The sequence below is a fragment of the Callithrix jacchus genome, chromosome 4 (assembly GCF_049354715.1).
Source record: "Callithrix jacchus isolate 240 chromosome 4, calJac240_pri, whole genome shotgun sequence".
In the NCBI taxonomy this organism is placed as follows: Eukaryota; Metazoa; Chordata; class Mammalia; order Primates; family Cebidae; genus Callithrix; species Callithrix jacchus.
In genome coordinates, this window is record NC_133505.1 from 112,434,179 (window position 1) to 112,451,440 (window position 17,262).

General features: G+C 36.4%; 1 protein-coding gene, 1 non-coding gene and 1 pseudogene across 10 annotated transcripts in view; 2 read left to right on the forward strand and 1 right to left on the reverse strand.

Annotated features, from left to right (window-relative positions):
- Window positions 1-17,262, reverse strand: part of ATG5 (autophagy related 5) — a 277,829-nt gene that overhangs the window by 246,276 nt on the left and 14,291 nt on the right. For 7 of the 9 annotated variants that reach the window (XM_078369889.1, XM_017971288.4, XM_078369890.1 and 4 more), the window contains one exon: window positions 9,825-9,952. The exons of the other annotated variants lie outside the window; for them this stretch is intronic. In XM_078369889.1, the coding sequence (XP_078226015.1) occupies window positions 9,825-9,952 (128 nt within the window). The remainder of the gene's footprint in view (window positions 1-9,824; window positions 9,953-17,262) is intronic. 9 annotated transcript variants of the gene reach the window in all.
- LOC118152932 (small ribosomal subunit protein uS5 pseudogene) lies at window positions 2,928-3,830 on the forward strand (annotated as a pseudogene).
- Window positions 5,661-5,765, forward strand: LOC118153303 (U6 spliceosomal RNA). The gene has a single exon (XR_004742558.1). It is a non-coding gene; the product is annotated as a U6 spliceosomal RNA (small nuclear RNA).

Genomic DNA, 17,262 nt, shown 5'->3' on the forward strand with positions numbered 1-17,262 from the left:
CCTAGATGCCATAGCCTACTACATACCTAGGCTGCATGGTGTGGCCTACTCTTCCTAGGCTATAAACCTGTAAAATATGTTACTACACTGAATACTCTAGGCAACTCTAACACAATAAGTATGTACATATCTAAGCATAGAAAGGATACTGTGAAAAGAATTATCATCTTCTAGGACCACGATCCTAAATGTGGTCCATCATTGACCAAAATCATGCAGCCCATGCCTATATATATATTTTCCAAATTCAAAAAGTAATTTCAACTTCTTCTTTTCAAAACTTGTTCTGAAAGTAAGTCAATCTGCACAGAGCAAAATTTCCCATTACAGATATTTATTTTATAGTTGACAAAATGAGAAGCTTTTTCTAAATTCTGTGCTCGAAGGTCTAAGATCTAAACCAAAATTAGGGTTTACTTACAAAGTATTCTTTAGAAGGACCAACAACTGTTCTCCTAAAATAATTCTAATATAAAATAACAAATGTAAAATGTGAACACCACTTGTGGTAACAAGAAACTTCAACCCTTAAAATGCAATGTTAGAGCACCCTCTCCTGACTAACATCTCAGTGTGAAGAGAGAGACTCAATTTTGCATTAGACCTGCACTTTCCATTTCCCGTGTAATTTTTAAAAGCTAAAGATACAAAGATAAAGTTCTAATCAGACATAACCTCCTTGTAAGCTATCTACAAATCAACAACAACAATTCTATTGGGTATTCATTATAAGTATACCACTTTTCTTAATTTTTATTCCAATTTCGATAAATTGACATGCAATTAGAACATACAAGATAGGAGAGAAATTTTAAAACAAAATGTTAGCAGGTGTGGTGAAAAGAGCCCTGAACTGATGCTTTCAAAATCTGAGTCCTAACTTACTCATTTGAGCAAATTATTTCACATATTTGAGTCTGTTTTCTATATAAAAGCAAGGGGAGTTTCTTTTTGGCTGGAACCGCCATCTTCCAGTAATTCGCCAAAATGACGAACACAAAGGGAAAGAGGAGAGGCACTCAATACATGTTCTCTAGGCCTTTTAGAAAACATGGAGTTGTTCCTTTGGCCACATATATGCGAATCTATAAGAAAGGTGATATTGTAGACATCAAGGGAATGGGTACTGTTCAAAAAGGAATGCCCACAAATGTTATCATGGCAAAACTGGAAGAGTCTACAATGTTACCCAGCATGCTGTTGGCATTGTTGTAAACAAACAAGTTAAGGGCAAGATTCTTGCCAAGAGAATTAATGTGCGTATTGAGCACATCAAGCACTCTAAGAGCCGAGATAGCTTCCTAAAACATGTGAAGGAAAATGATCAGAAAAAGAAGGAAGCCAAAGAGAAAGGTACCTGGGTCCAACTGAAGCGACAGCCTGCTCCACCCAGAGAAGCACACTTTGTGAGAACCAATGGGAAGGAGCCTGAGCTGCTGGAACCTATTCCCTATGAATTCATGGCATAATAGGTGTTAAAAAAAATAAAAGACTTCTGGACTGTAAAAAAAAAAAAAAAAAAAAAAGCAAGGGGCAAATTTGGATTCATTCATTCATTCATTCATTCACAGTACAAACATTTACTTATCCCTCTTATGTGCTGCTGGTTAAGGTACAAAGCTCCTGCTCAAACAACCCACACAACGTTTAAGCACTTACAGTAGTAATAAATATGAAGAGGAGACAGACTATGATATTGACAATTAAAGCTACGGCCGACTGAGCACTTACTTTGTGCTAGACACTACTCCAAGAACTTTACATGTAGACAAGCTGAGCAACCCAAATCCAAAAATCCAAAACCCAAATGATCCAAAATCTGAACTTTTGTAATACTGACATGATGCTCAAAGAAACTGCTTATTGAAGCATTTCACATTTCAAACTTTCAGATTTGGAATACTGTAAGCATATAATACAAACATTCCAACATCTGAAAAAATATGAAATCTGAAACACTCTGGTCCCAAACATTTTGGATAAGGGATACTTAACCCATTTTAACTCACTGAATTCTTGAAACAACCTTATGGGAAGTACAAGGTACTGTTATTATCACCATTTTACAGGTAAGAAAACAGATTTTAAAAAAGGTCAGCTGGGCACAGAGGTTCACACCTGTAATCCCAGAACTTTGGATGCCAATGCAGGTGGATCACCCTAAGTTCAGGAGTTCGAGGCCAGCCCTACCAACATGGTGAAACTCTGTCTCTACTAAAAATACAAAAAATTGGCTGGGCATGGTGGTGGGCACCTGTAATCCCAGCTACTTGGGAGGCTGAGGCAAGAGAATCACTTGAGCCTGGGAGTGCAGTGACCCAAGATCACACCACCACACTCCAGCCTCGGTGACAGTGTGAGACTCTGTTTCAAAAAATAAACAAACAAACAAACTAAACGGTCAAATAACCTGCCCAAGGTTTTACCACTAGTAAGTGATGAAGCTGGGATTTCAAACCTGGTTTCTGGCTCCAGAGTCAGCATTCTTAATAACCATTATGCTACAATATACAGTTACAACATGACAAGTATGTACTTAGCACACACATAGTGTAGAATATAAAGTTACAACATCACAAGTATATACTTAGCACACACATAGTGTAGAGATGGCACAAAGGTAGAAATGATAACTTTGGGCAAAAAAGAACCATAAAAAAAAGTCATACTTAAGCTACAAGTTAGAAGTATGAGTTAAAGGAGGGAATATATAAATGAATAATTAATTACAAAAAAAAAAGATGCTGGAAAGAGCAAAAATCATTTATCAAAGATGAGCAAAGGAACAGATGCCCAAAACATTATCCAAGATTCATTAAAAGAAGTAGTTTAGTACACCTGGAAAGAAGTGGGATCATGGACAACCTTAAACAAACATCATGCTATAGTGTTTGGCTTTACACTGCAGATAGGAAGTCAGAAAAGGGGCTTCTTCTCCAATAAAACACCAAATGGCGGATGACGCCGGTGCAGCGGCAGGGCCCGGAGGCCCCAGGATGGGGAACCGCGGTGGCTTCCACGGAGGTTTCGGCAGTGGCATCCGGGGCCGGTGTCGCGGCCGTGGACGGGGCCGGGGCCGAGGCCGCGGAGCTCGCGGAGGCAAAGCTGAGGATAAGGAATGGATGCCTGTCACCAAGTTGGGCCTCCTGGTCAAAGACATGAAGATTAAATCTCTGGAGGAGATCTATCTCTCCTCTCTGCCCATCAAGGAATCTGAGATCATTGACTTTTTCCTGGGGGCCTCTCTCAAGGATGAGGTTTTGAAGATTATGCCGGTGCAGAAGCAGACCCGTGCTGGCCAGCGCACCAGGTTCAAGGCGTTTGTTGCTATTGGGGACTACAATGGTCACGTCGGTCTGGGTGTTAAGTGTTCCAAGGAGGTGGCCACTGCCATCCATGGGGCCATTATCCTGGCCAAGCTCTCCATTGTCCCTGTGCACAGGGGCTACTGGGGGGAACAAGATTGGCAAGCCCCACACCGTCCCTTGCAAGGTGACAGCCCTCCCAAGTGTGGTTCTGTGCTGGTGCATCTCATCCCCATGCGCAGGGGTACTGGCATCGTCTCAGCACCTGTGCCCAAGAAGTTGCTTATGATGGCTGGTATCAATGACTGCTACACCTCAGCTAGGGGCTGCACTGCCACCTTGGGCAACTCTGCCAAGGCCACCTTTGATGCCATCTCTAAGACTTACAGCTACCTGACCCCCGATCTCTGGAAGCAGACTGTGTTCACCAAGTCTCCCTATCAGGAATTCACTGACCACCTTGTCAAGACCCACACCAGAGTGTCCGTGCAGAGGACCCAAGCTCCAGCTGTGGCTAGAACATAGGGTTTTTATACAAGAAAAATAAAGTGAATTAACATTGCAAAAAAAAAAAAAAAAAAAAAAAGTCAGAAAAGGGTTCCTGAGGAGAATAACGATGTTAGATCTGCATTTCAGAAAGAAAAATTATGGCACTGGGGAAGATAAACTAGAACTAATAGTATTAAAAGCAGGGAGACAAATTAAGAGGCTACTAAAACAATCCATGTGAGAAATCAAATGGGCCCGAATCCCAAAAGACAAAGCAGGGAGTTTAAGGCATATTTAGAAGGCAGAATCAGATTTAGAGGCTGGAGGATGAAGGAATCAAGAATGGAGAGGAATATCAACTAAAAGATCCAAAATTACAGTGTGCTATTTTTTTACTATGATAGAATCAAACTAGAAATCAATAATGAAGAGATTACAGAAAAACCACTAAATGTGGAAACTGAACCTATTTGCTTAAAAAAAATCTAAGTTTCCAAAACAAAGCTTCAAAACAAAATTTTAAAAATATATAGACCTGAATGAAAACAAAAACAGAACATATCAAAATTTATGGACTACACTAAAGCATGGCTGAAATAGACATTTATAACACTAAAGGTTGTATGGCATTGTGAATGTAAATAACACTACCATGGTTAAAATAGTAAATTTTGTTACATGTATTTTACTATAATTAAAAAAAATTTTTTAAGGTAAGAGCTCAAAAAACTAACCTAAGTTCCTTTTCAAGAAACTAGAAAAAAAGAGAACAAAATAAAACCAAAGTAAGCAGAAGGAATATAATTATTAAAAAAACAAAAAAACAAAAAACAGAAACCAACAAAACTGGAAAAATTTTAAAGTAGAGAAAAATCCAAGAAACATAACACTGGCACTTCAAAAAAATAAATAAAATTGGTAAACCTCTAACAAAGTTGACAAACATGAAGACAACACTATAGATCCTTGAATCATTCACAGATAAGGAAACACTATAAACAACTCTATGTTCATAAATTCAACAACTTAGAAGAAATGGACTAGCTCTCTAAAACCGTAAACTACCAATACTCAATGAAGATGAAATAGACAAGCTGAGTAGATCTATATATATCAAATAAATTGAATTTGTAATTAAAATCCTCTGCAAAAGGAACTCCAGACCCAAGTGGTTTCATTGGAGACTTCTATCAAACATTTAAAGAATTAACAGCACGTTTATACAATCTTTTCCAGAAAATATATCAGAAGAGAACACTTCCCAACTCAGTATATAAAGCCAGTATAACCCTAATACTAAATCAGACAACAGAAAAACAGAAAACTACAATCTCTCTCATGAACGCAAGACACAAAACTCCTCAACAAAAGAGTATTTGGCAAACTGAATCCAACAATGTATAAAACTAATTACATTCCATTACCAAATGGATTTATTAAAGATATACAAGGTTGGTCCAACATAGAAAATCCACAAATGTCATATTATAGCAACAAGCTAAGGAAGAAAAGTGATACCATCGTTTAGTACAGAAAAAGGCATCTGACAAAATCCAATATCTATTCATGATAATTGTGAAAGATTAATATATTCCCCATAAAACTAAGAACACCACAAGATGTCCACCCTCACCACTCTTATCCAGCACAGCACTAGAAGTTCTAGCTACTCCAATAAGGAAAAAAAGAAGAGAAGAAATAAAAGGCCTACAGGTTGAAAAAATGAAAATAATTTCTATTTGTAGATGACAAGACTGTTTACATAGAAAATCCAAAAAAACTCCTAGAACTAGTGTGTGAGCTCAGCAAGGTTGCAGAACACAAAAATCAATCACATTTCTACACACTAACAATGAACATTCACACTCGCTTTGGCAGCACATGTACTAAAATTAGAACAAAACAGAGATTAGCATGGCCCCTGCATAAGGACAACATGCAAATTCATGAAGCACTCCATAGTAAATTTTTTTTAATTATAAAAATAAAAAATATATGAACAATTCAGAAAACAAAACTAGAATTTTCTCTTTTATAATACATGTGGTCTGGCACAGAAAGACCACTAGGTGAATGTTTTCAGCAGCTTTTCTCAAAATAGCCCTAGGATGGAAATAATCCAATGTACATCAGTTAATGAATAAACAATTTGTGGTACAACCATACACTGGGCTACTATTTGACAATAAAAAGGAGGAAACCACTGATACATTCAACAAGGATGAGCCTCAAAAACATTACTCGAGGTAACAGTCAGATACAAAAGGCTATATATACTGCATGAATCCACGTATACGGCATTCTGAGAAAAGTAAACAACTGAGATGGAAATTAGATCAGTAATTGCTGTGAGAGAAAAAAGAGGTAACTGACTACAAAGGAGCACCAGGGAATTTTGTGAAATTAAATATCTTATTGTCTTGACTGTGTTAGTAGCTACTTAACGCTGTACAATTGTTTAAAAACTCATCAAACTGTACTCCAATAACGAAGAATTGACCAGGTGTGGTGGGTCGTGCCTTTAATCTCAGCATTTTGGGAGGCCCAGGGAGGTGAATCACTTAAGTTCAGAAGTTCAAGACCAGCATGGTCAACATGGTGAAACCCCATCTCTACTAAAAATACAAAAACTAGTTGGGCATGGTGGCAAGAGCCTGTAATCCCAGCCACTCAGGAGGCTGAGACAGGAGAATTGCTTGAACCTGGGAGGCGGAGGTTGCAGTGAGCTGAGATCATGCCATTGCACTCCAGCCTGGGCAACAAGAGCGAAACGCCATCTCCCCCACCCCCCCCAAAAATAGAATTTTACAACATATTATTTTTTTAAATTTCGCATTAATTATGTGCTTGGGATTATTTTTTCCTTCTCACACAGAGTCTGTTAGCCAAGTAAGAAAAACAAAGAACAGTAAGAAAGAACAGTAAAGAAAAAATACAACTTGTTTTAAGAATACTCCATTCTGCTACTATCTACAATTAATTTTATATACATACTATTTCTAAAAAAAAAATCTTTAAAACCAAAAATTTGTTTAAAAAAAAACAAAGTTCTTCATCTATGTCCTACCAACAGGAAGATAAAGTCATATTTTTACTATCTGAGTATGATGAAAGTCATGATTTGTCTAGTATAGTTTTTTCTTTTTTCTTTTCACTGAGAACTGTCACCTTGTATGAAAAGATGAACTTAAGTAATTGAATTAGGGGACAGAATCAGGGACAAGGTTATAAAGAGAGAAGAAACATCAATTTCTGCTCTTTCTTCCCTCACTTATGAATTATCTTAACTGGCAACTAATTTCCTTTCCTACCTGAACTTCTTTAAAACTCCAAAGAATAAATATAAGAAGGATGTTATTATCCAACCCAAATAAATGCTTCTCTATCCTTGAGACACTTGTATGGTCTCAAAAGTCCAAGTCTTCCAACACTTCAGTGGTAGCTGCTCTCCTACACTGATGGAAATTCATAGAATTATCCTATCTTAGGAAGCCCACTGCTTAAATGCCAGACAGTCTCATATTGATAGCCTATTTCCAGGAAGATGTTTTAACTTAAGAGAAAACTGCGATTATTGGTAGCAAAGAGAGAAAAGATCAAGACTAAGCCCAGAGGACCTGGATTATATTTATGACTCTGGAAGTTATTCATACCTCATATATATGGAATACTTAAAAACATTAAAGATGCATTGAAAGTCATCTGCTATACTGAGCTTACAGCATGACATAACTGTGGAAGTGATATAATACATAAAAAGTTAACACCCCCAAAACTACAATGAAGACAATTGAATATAATTACTTTCACATAAGCTCTCTAAAAGGGAAAAGAACTCCACTCTTTAATAAAAGACTTTCCAAAGGGATAAATACTGATAAAGTAAGAATATGGTATATTAATATTTAAGCCAAAATCACTGTTCAGCAGTGGCAGGAAGAAATGGGTCCAAACACTATTCACCCATAAACCTATAAAATATAAACCATATTGAATACAAGAATAACCACCACAAGGGACAGAATAAAACAATAACTAAAAGGTGATGACTTAGCAATCACTTACTTTACAAGCTAAATTGAAGTTTCACAAATTTTCCAGAGTTTCTCAACTGAGGGCGGTTCTGCCTCCATCTAGGGACATCTGGCAACATTTTTGATAATCCAGACTGGAGGAAGTGCTACAGGCACTAGTAGGAAGAAGCCAGAGCTGCTGCTAAATATCCTATAATGTATAGGGAAGCCCACCACAACAAAGATTTGTCAAATTCAAATTCAAAATGTCAATAGTGACCCTGCTGAGAAATCCTGCTTTACAATAAAAGAGAGAAGCCCTGCTAGTCCCACAAAATCTTGAGATAATCTGTAATGTATATAATGCAATACAATTTAAATAACTACAGATAGAAATGTCAAGTACATACATATATCCCATTGCTACTCTCCCACACTCTTTCTCCCTCCATCCTGTCACTCTTCAATTTAATAATCATTGCTTCTTTTACAGTTCCTCTAAGCCACCTTTCTATTCCAAAACCTCAAATTCTCCTGAGAAATAGAAAGAAATAGAAAACATTGCCTTATCTACACTGCCTGAGGTCTAGATCTACTTAAGAAAAGTCAGCGGGGTCTGATATATGATCATAAGGCTCAGTATTGTTTTGATTTAAAAAAGAATGCTATAATAAGACACTGTGTCATAACTACCCAGAATCACCTCAAAGGATTAGAGACAGAACCCAAAATACAACCTTGTATGTTTGTAAAGCCATTACGAAAAATCTACTCATTCTTGGGATCTCATCAGCACAAGGTGAGTTCCAAAATTTCTTTCCTTGCTAATAAACAGTCCTTTGATTCATATCAGCTGCATTTTTAAACATCTAACTAGATTCCTTTCATCTGTCCTAAAGCTCTTTCAAAAACTCTTCATTTTAACATTCCAGGAATTCAGAGAGCAACTGTCTTAGCCTGTATCTTTTTCATTCAACTGCATCCAAATGGCAGCATTTCAACACTAACATCCAGCATACCTTGAACTATCTTTTTTAACATTTTTCTCTCCGTAATTTCCACAGTTTCATTAAATATTTTTGGAAGCACAATGAACAAAACTCCCAATAACAGAGGAAGTACAAAAAAAACATCATTTGTACATGGATAAACCCAGGTTTAGGTTTAGGATTTTATTTCAATACCCTTTTTTTTGGTCTTTTTCTTTTTCCCCCTTTTTGAGACAGAACTGCACTTCTGCTGCCCAGGCGGGAGTGCAATAGTGTGATCTCGGCTTATCACAACCTCCACCTCCCAGGTTCAAACCATTCTTCTGCCTCAGCCTCCTGAGTAGCTGGGATTACAGGCATGCACCCACGCCCGATTAATTTTGTATTTTCAGTAGAGATGGGGTTTCTCCATGTTGGTCAGGCTGGTCTCAAACTCCCAGCCTTCAGGTGATCTGCCTACCTCAGCCTCCCAAAGTGCTGAGATTAGTGTAGTATCTGTTCTTATCAGTTCAATACCCTTCTTAAAAATGCAAAATATCAAATTTATTTTTCACGACATCAATATATTTTAAATACTCTAAACCAAGCCAAGTTAAGATGTGCTTCTGGCAAAGTGGTCAACTAACTATGGCAATAATTTGAAAATGCCACTTAAGGTAATTGTGTATATAAAGATGTTATAAATATTTTGGTGACAGAAATAAAATTGATTAGTGTCACAGAGATGACTTTCATAAGGGAGTTTTAAATATATCTGAAAATAACCCATAACCAAATATATTCTTACTGTACCATATAAAAATCTATTGCTAAATATATATGAATCTGTCCAGTCACCCATGCATCCAAACAGAAGGCAGAAATATTTTCAATAACATATTCTAATAATGGTCTAAACTTCACAAACTGTATGAGATAGACTAAGGACTTCTATCCTCACAGAACTTTTTTACAATTGTTTCAGGGCCCTATACCTTTTTAAAGCTAGTATATACTTAATGCTTAATAATGCAGAAAAATTCACTCACCATTTCAGTGGTGTGCCTTCATATTCAAACCATATCTCACTAATGTCTTCTTGTCTCATAACCTTCTGAAAGTGCTTTTTCACTTTGTCAGTTACCAACGTCAAATAACTTACTCTTGGCAAAAGCAACTGAAATGAAAATTTGTAAAACCGCATTTATTTACTAGTTATTATTTTTTTAAATACTAAGTAGGTTTTTGAATTTTAAGGAAAAACAGCCGTGTTCTTTGCATTATTTTGAATATCCCACACAAAGTCAACTGCTTTTTATAGAAGATCAAATGTTAAAGGTTAAGATGTTTTAATATTTCTTATGGGGCCATTCCTTTAAGCAAGCAAAGCTTACCACATAAATGCCCAGAATCATCAACACAAATTTATCTACAATCTTTCTATAACACTAAATAAAAATGTAATTAGATGTCATACTATTTAGGATACTTATTAGTTCTATCAAATTTAACTTAAAAATTAAAATGATCCATCTGAGTCAATTAAACTGTTCTGAGAAGATAATCAACTCGAGTACTAAAGTATACCTTGGCTTATCAATCAAATCTTCTCAACCAGTGCATCATGTTTTGAAAGCTGGGAGAGAATGCTGGGCTAGGTAAAGCCTCAATATAAACAGTATGAAGAAACCAGTCGGTGTTTTTTCCCCAGAAAAGGTACCCCAAAATAAAATAGGAGAGTGTTTTGGAAAATCAGTTATGATTCATACAAAGAACAGACAAGTAGATAAAAGAAGGAGGTTGGTAAAAATTTATGGTTTTCCTCTTTGGCAGTAGACACTCTGGCCATTTCTTGCTTTTGAGTGTCTGATTTCTTTTGCTGATAAAATTGCTGTGTTATTCTTTTGGCTGCTTTTATAATGGCACCATCTTTCGTGCTGTTTATTCAAGGTGATATATTTTGATGAATACATCAAGTAGAACTACTAAGCTGACAAATATATACAAAAAAAAGATATTCTGGTTGAAGGAATTTATATTTAATCATAGAAGTCCAAGATAACAGGTACCAACCAGGTAGGAGAGTATGACATTGCCCCTACAGGCTACAGGATACAGGGGTATGGGAGGGAGATAGCTGGCATGCTCTAGCATGGAATACAAGGTACTAAACACTAGGAACAAGCTGTTGAATAGTATTATGCATTCAACAGAACATAAGTTCTTCTTTTATAAGGAAATAACTGTGATTAGTGAAAAAAGAAAAAGAAATTCTTACTATTTAATATAAGAAAAATCAGTTTTTTCCCCCACCAGAAGTATTATCACCCATTTTACTTTTTAATAACTTGTCAATATCATATGCTATTCTTAAATGGCAGAGAAAAGATTCAGTGTATTCGTTCAGAAACGACAAATACAGATGTGACATTAAAGTCTCTTAAAAAATAAAGCAAAACAGCATGATAAACTAGCTGTTTTCAAAAAATACGTAAGCATAATCTATTAGGCTAATAAGGTCTAAATTAGTAAATCCTGAACTTTAAAAATGATTATTGGGCATTACATAGTAATCTATTCTGTAGGAAATATTAACCTATGGAGACAGTAAGAGGGAAGAAACACCACAGCTAATGGGTATGCATATATCAGTTCCTGATTTTAGAGAATGTTGTACTACATGCCTCGGCTTCACTCAAAGTTGCTAAATACTCACAAATGATTTTTATGCAATAAAATCTTTTTTACAATAAGGAAGAAAGAACATTAGAATATAACCTCCATTAAGACAGGAATTTTTGTCTGTTTTGTTCAATGCTACATTTCCGCTGCCCAAAATAGTGCCTGCTTTAAAGGACGCACACAATAAATATTTGCTGAATGAGTCAGAGATGCCAAAGGTTAAGTGGGGCAGAGCCAACAATGATAATTTTTAAAGAATACTCATTTTTAAGGCAAAATCCACAATGAAATGTAGCAGTAATCTTCTGTTTCGTTTGGCTTGTGGGAGTAATCGCTAACTAATATATCCATAGAAATACTAAGAAATCACTCTAAAATTTAAGAATGACTATTCTACAGTCCATACAGATACAATTTAGCTAGGAAATACTTAAACAGGTAAAAATTAAAAGACATCATCCTGCCTTTTACCTGCAGACTATATATACTACTCATTGTTTTTCTTAGGTGTAACTCATTGGGTTTTCTTTTTTTTTTTAATGTGGTAAAATATGCCTAGCATAAAATTTACTATTTAAACCATTTTTAAGTGTACCGTTTAGTAATACTAAGCACTTTCACTATCCATCTCCAGAACTTTTTCATCATCCCAAATGGAAACTCTACTTATTAAACAATAACTCCCTATTTCTTGCTTCCCCAGCTCCCAGTAACCACCATGCTACTTTGTATCTCTATGAATTTGACTGTTCCAGGTACCTTATTTAAGTGGAACCATATAATATTTGTCCTTTTGTGTCTGGTTTATTTCATTTAACATATGTCTTCAACGTTCTTTTAGTTCTTTTACTTTGAATAGGATCAACTCTATTTGGAAATACTGTTAGCTACAATGGAAACTGTCATACTCTAATTCCTCATTTAGCCCTAGTATAAAGTATTCCATGACTATCATACAAGTGATTCATTTTATCTATATGGCCTTTAAGAATACATATTTAATGCAATTAAATGAAATACTTATGTTTCCAAAAACGGTGCCCATAATTTTATTTCTTCATGCCAAGTACTATTCTGTCCAACATTTTTCAATTTTAAAATTAGAGACTTATCTAGGACAAAAATAGAAGTAAAACATACTAGAATTCTGTTCCACTCCAATGTGCAAAGCATCATACTAGGCAATGAGGATACAGCACTGAGCGAAACAGAAGAGTCCCTCCCCTTATACAGCATACAGGTTAGACAGCAAAAAGATACAAAAAGCAAAATTACAAATGTGATTAAACCAAGGAGGAAGTAGTAAGAATGAGTAGCAAAGGTATTTAACCTTATCTAGTTTCAGAGGAGGCCTTGACAGGAAGTGTATCTTAAGGCCTTTCCCTTTGTCAAAAGACAAATGAAAGTGAAATAACATGGGTGGGTGTGGAGGTCTGAGTATATGTAGGTGTGGGAGACACCTCTGCCTTTTTCAAGCTGGGGATGCTCTGAGACAAAGGGTATGAGGTAAATACAGAGAAACAAAGATGGGCACATACGAGTGAAGTCTAAGAAGTTGAATATGATAGGAAGGTAGAGAGTTAAGACAGAATAGTGCTGAGGAAGCCCAGGGCCAGATTATAGAGAACCTTGTAAACTACATTAAAGATCCTAAAATGATGAAAAGCCACAAAGGTTTTAAGCAAGCAAGCAATAAGATCAGATATGTGTTTTGAAAAGATCATTCCAACTGCAGATCAGAAAATGAAAAGAAGGGAAAACTAAAAGCAGGAAATTGATTACTACTATGAAATTTCTTTTTTGAAACAAAGTTTCACTCTTGTTGCCCAGGCTGGAGTTCAATAGAACAATCTTGGCTCACTGCAATCTCCACCTCCCAGGTTCAAGCAATTCTGCCTCAGCCTCCTGAGTAGTTGGGATTACAGTTGCCTACCTCCATGCCCAACTAATTTTTCTATTTTTAGTAAAGACGGGGTTTCACCATGTTGGCCAGGCTGGTCTCAAATGCCTGACCTCAGGTGATCCACCCACACTGGCCTCCCAAAGTGCTGGGATTACAGGCATAAGCCATTGTGCCTGGCCTGATCAGTTTTTAAACAGTAGTCTGGTCTAGGCTGCAGCAGTAGGGGATGAAAGGGATCAGGTAAGTCTGAGAAACACTGAGGTGTAAAATCAGCTGGAGTAAGTTACCGACTAAGTACCTGGGATACGACAGAAAGAAGCACCAAACGATGAGTCCCAGGTTTCTAGTAAGAGTAATTCTTCTTGCCAAAATAGCAAGGGAAAAATGGCAGATGACAAGATTTTCTTATGGGGAAAGCTGGTGAGTCCAGTTTCAAACACATAGTTTGAGTTCCTATAAGACATTTAAGTGAGGATCTCCAGGAGACAAATATATAGGTCTGGAGCTCAGGAGAAAAATACTGGCAATTGTCAAGGTAAAAATGCTCGACAAAGACATAAAAATGGAGAAGAACTCTAGGGGGTAAAAAGTGAAGTGAAACAAGAAAACAGAGCCCTAAGAAATACCAATAGTAAGGAATAAGCAAAGAAGAAAGACACACACACACACACATACAAACCATAGAGGCAAAAGCAAAAACCAAGAATACTGGGCACTGCAGGGTGAAACAGGACAGTGCCACAAGATGGAGAAAACGGCAAACAACATCAAACACTGCTGAGATCAGGCAAATGAAAATTCAAAAACAGACACCAAGCTTGGCTAAAAAGATATCATTAGTGATTTTGGCAAGAATAGTTTTCCTGGAATAATACGAAAATGTGATTACGGAGAACTAACTGGTAGGAAGTAGAAGGTAGACAATGACTATAAATAACCATTTTAAAAAGTCTAGCCATGGAGGAAAAGCCAAAGTTGACAGATGGGGTCAACAGAAGGTTGTTGTTTCAGGATAGGAAGGATTTATGAGAACATCAAAAACTGTGAAGGAGACAGCAGATAAGAAGTTGAAAGTAAAATAAATAGAGAAGGCAGAGGTGGAGGTGGGAGAAGATCAGATGCCACCAGCTTCCTGAGAAAGCAGAAGACAGTCGGAGGGCTAGGCCTTGCCGAGAAAGAATACTTCTTCCATTATAGCAGGAGAGAAAGAAAAGGAAATGTGTATGAATGCAGATAGGTTTTGCAGATTTGGTGGCAGAAAGTTAAGGGAGGTCCTATCACACCTTTCACGTTGTTTCTATTTTCTTCACAAAGGAGGAAGTGAAGTCACCTGTTAAGAGTGAAGTAAGAGGTCAGGGCTCAGAAAAATAGTCATAGAGGAAAGAGCAGACATCTGACTAATAATACATAAAAGGATCACTGCCTAATGCTAAGGGTCTATGAAATTGATGACCCTGGGTCTAATCATGATTTCTTCTAGATACAAGTCACAAAATAGCAATGCAAATGAATATATGTGCTTTTATACTGAATAATATAAATGAAAAGCAACAGTTTAAATGAATGTAACAGAAAGAATACCAACTGAAAAGTTATCTAGTTTCTACAAATTTCCTTCCCAATATTCCCTGCAAAACAAAATATAATGCTCAATGATATACATACAGGATATAGGCGGAAAAATTATGCAGAGAGGAAACAAATCAAAATGCAGAAAAAACAGGAATATATGTAATATAAATATTAAAAATATGTTCAAGCTTAATAGACAACCAGGGACATATCTGAACTATAGCTATACTGGTGCTAAAATGCTTACCTGTAATTCTAAGACTAATCATTGCTAATATTTTGTAAGTATGTATTAACTTACACTTATACATGTACATAGTTAAATACCAAAATTTGGATTGTGCCATATGATTTTTAAATTCTAGTTTTTTTGTTTTATGTTTATTATATGCCTATCACCCAACAGTCTTCAAAACACAAATCAGGTTTCTCTGGGTGAAGAACTATAAAGAATTCAAGAAAAAAGGAATTACCTATAAAATAAAACAATCCTCTTTCTCCTACAGTTACCCTGAGCACTCCTGCCATTTTCAATTTGATTAGACACCTGAAAACAACTTACACTCTAGTGCTCACAACAGTCTTTTCATAAACAGATCTATTTAAAAAAAAATTGTATTCTTTACCTGAAATTTATTTAACTTTAGGGGGAAGGTCAAACACCAGAGTCTGATTTAAAAGTAAACAGGCCAGGTGTAGTAGCTCACGCCTGTAATGTCAGCGCTTTGGGAGGCCAAGGCCAGATCACTTAAGGTCAGGAGTTCAAGACCAGCCTGGCCAACATGGCAAAACTCTGTCTCTACTAAAAATATAAAAATTAACTGGGTGTGATGGCGCACACCTGTAATCCCAGCTACCTGGGAAGCTGAGTCATGAGAATCATTTGAACCCAGGCAAAGGAGGTTGCAGTGAGCCAAGATGGCACCATTGCCCTCCAGCCTGGGCAACAGGGCGAGACTCTGCCTCAAAATAAATAAATAAATAAATAAATAAATAAAAGTAAACATACTTAAATTATTTATTTTTCAGTTGTCATCAATTTGGCCGAATATACTCTTTGGTTTAGATACTATTACAAAGCCAATGAAGGTTAAACATTGTAATTAAAACAGCAAAAACTTCTTTGGAAAAAAAAAATGATATCCTAACCTATATCACAGAACAAGAACAGAAAAAATATCACTAACAAATTAAATTCTTCTAAAAATAAAACTAAAACCATACTTTGTTTTTAACTGTTGATACTTTTCTAGACAGAAAATGGTTGATATTTCCAAAGTTAAGAATACTCACATGTATATAAGCTTGAGTACCAGTAACAAGATGGCCAAACTTCTCTAAAACTATCATTTCTAGTAAGAAAAGCCAGAAAGATGATTCCAAACAACATCCCAACATGAGCCCGGGGGAAACGTTCATGCTCTGAGTAGTACCACTTGAATAGCCTGTGTCAGATGCTGAGGATGCACAGAGGAAAACAAAAACAAAAACAAAAACAGTCCTATACCCAAAAAGTGAGTGAATGGGCTCCTTAATAAGTAGCTTCCTCCGGTAATCTGACTTCCCGTAGCTGGAGCAGGCTGAGGAGCAGCACTGCCTCTCAGAGAAAGGAGGGGGAAAGCAAAGGGCAAACTTTATTAAAGTGAAACAGAAGAAGCATTTCCTCATCACAAACACATTTCCACTTTTCCACACCCTCTCCAGGTAAACACTAGCATGCATACCTGAGACACAAAAAGAAAAAACAGTAATGACAATTGAGAATATTTTTGCCTGTTACAGGCTATTCAGTAAACAGGCAGGATGTCATCTCTGACAGATGCATAAACTGGGATTATACACTGTTAGAAAAGGGGAAAATCGCACACGAAAATCAGAAGATATTTGAAACTGTTTGTAGAACAGATTAACTCACATCTGCAAGTCTATGTGAAGCGATTTATAATATATATTAAATATGTTTTACATATTAGCTCACATATAACATAAAACAGTTCAGTCAACATATGAATGTGTGTATGTGAGCATGTTTACATGTTCACTAAGCTATAAAAACACTTGGTTAAACAGTTGCTTGGAATCTCCTAACTACAAACGAATGCAATCTGAATCTTATTATTTTCAAAATCTCTTCCTATTAAAAAAGCACATATCTGATGATTCCATTATCATGTATTATATATGAATATATGCATAAGAAAAAGAAAGTCAAGAAGGACCATAGCTGATGATTCCATTAACATATGCACATACATGTAAGAAAACGAAGTCCGGAAGGCATCATGACAACATGCTGACAGTGGTTCTGTCCTCTGAGTGGCAGCATTAGA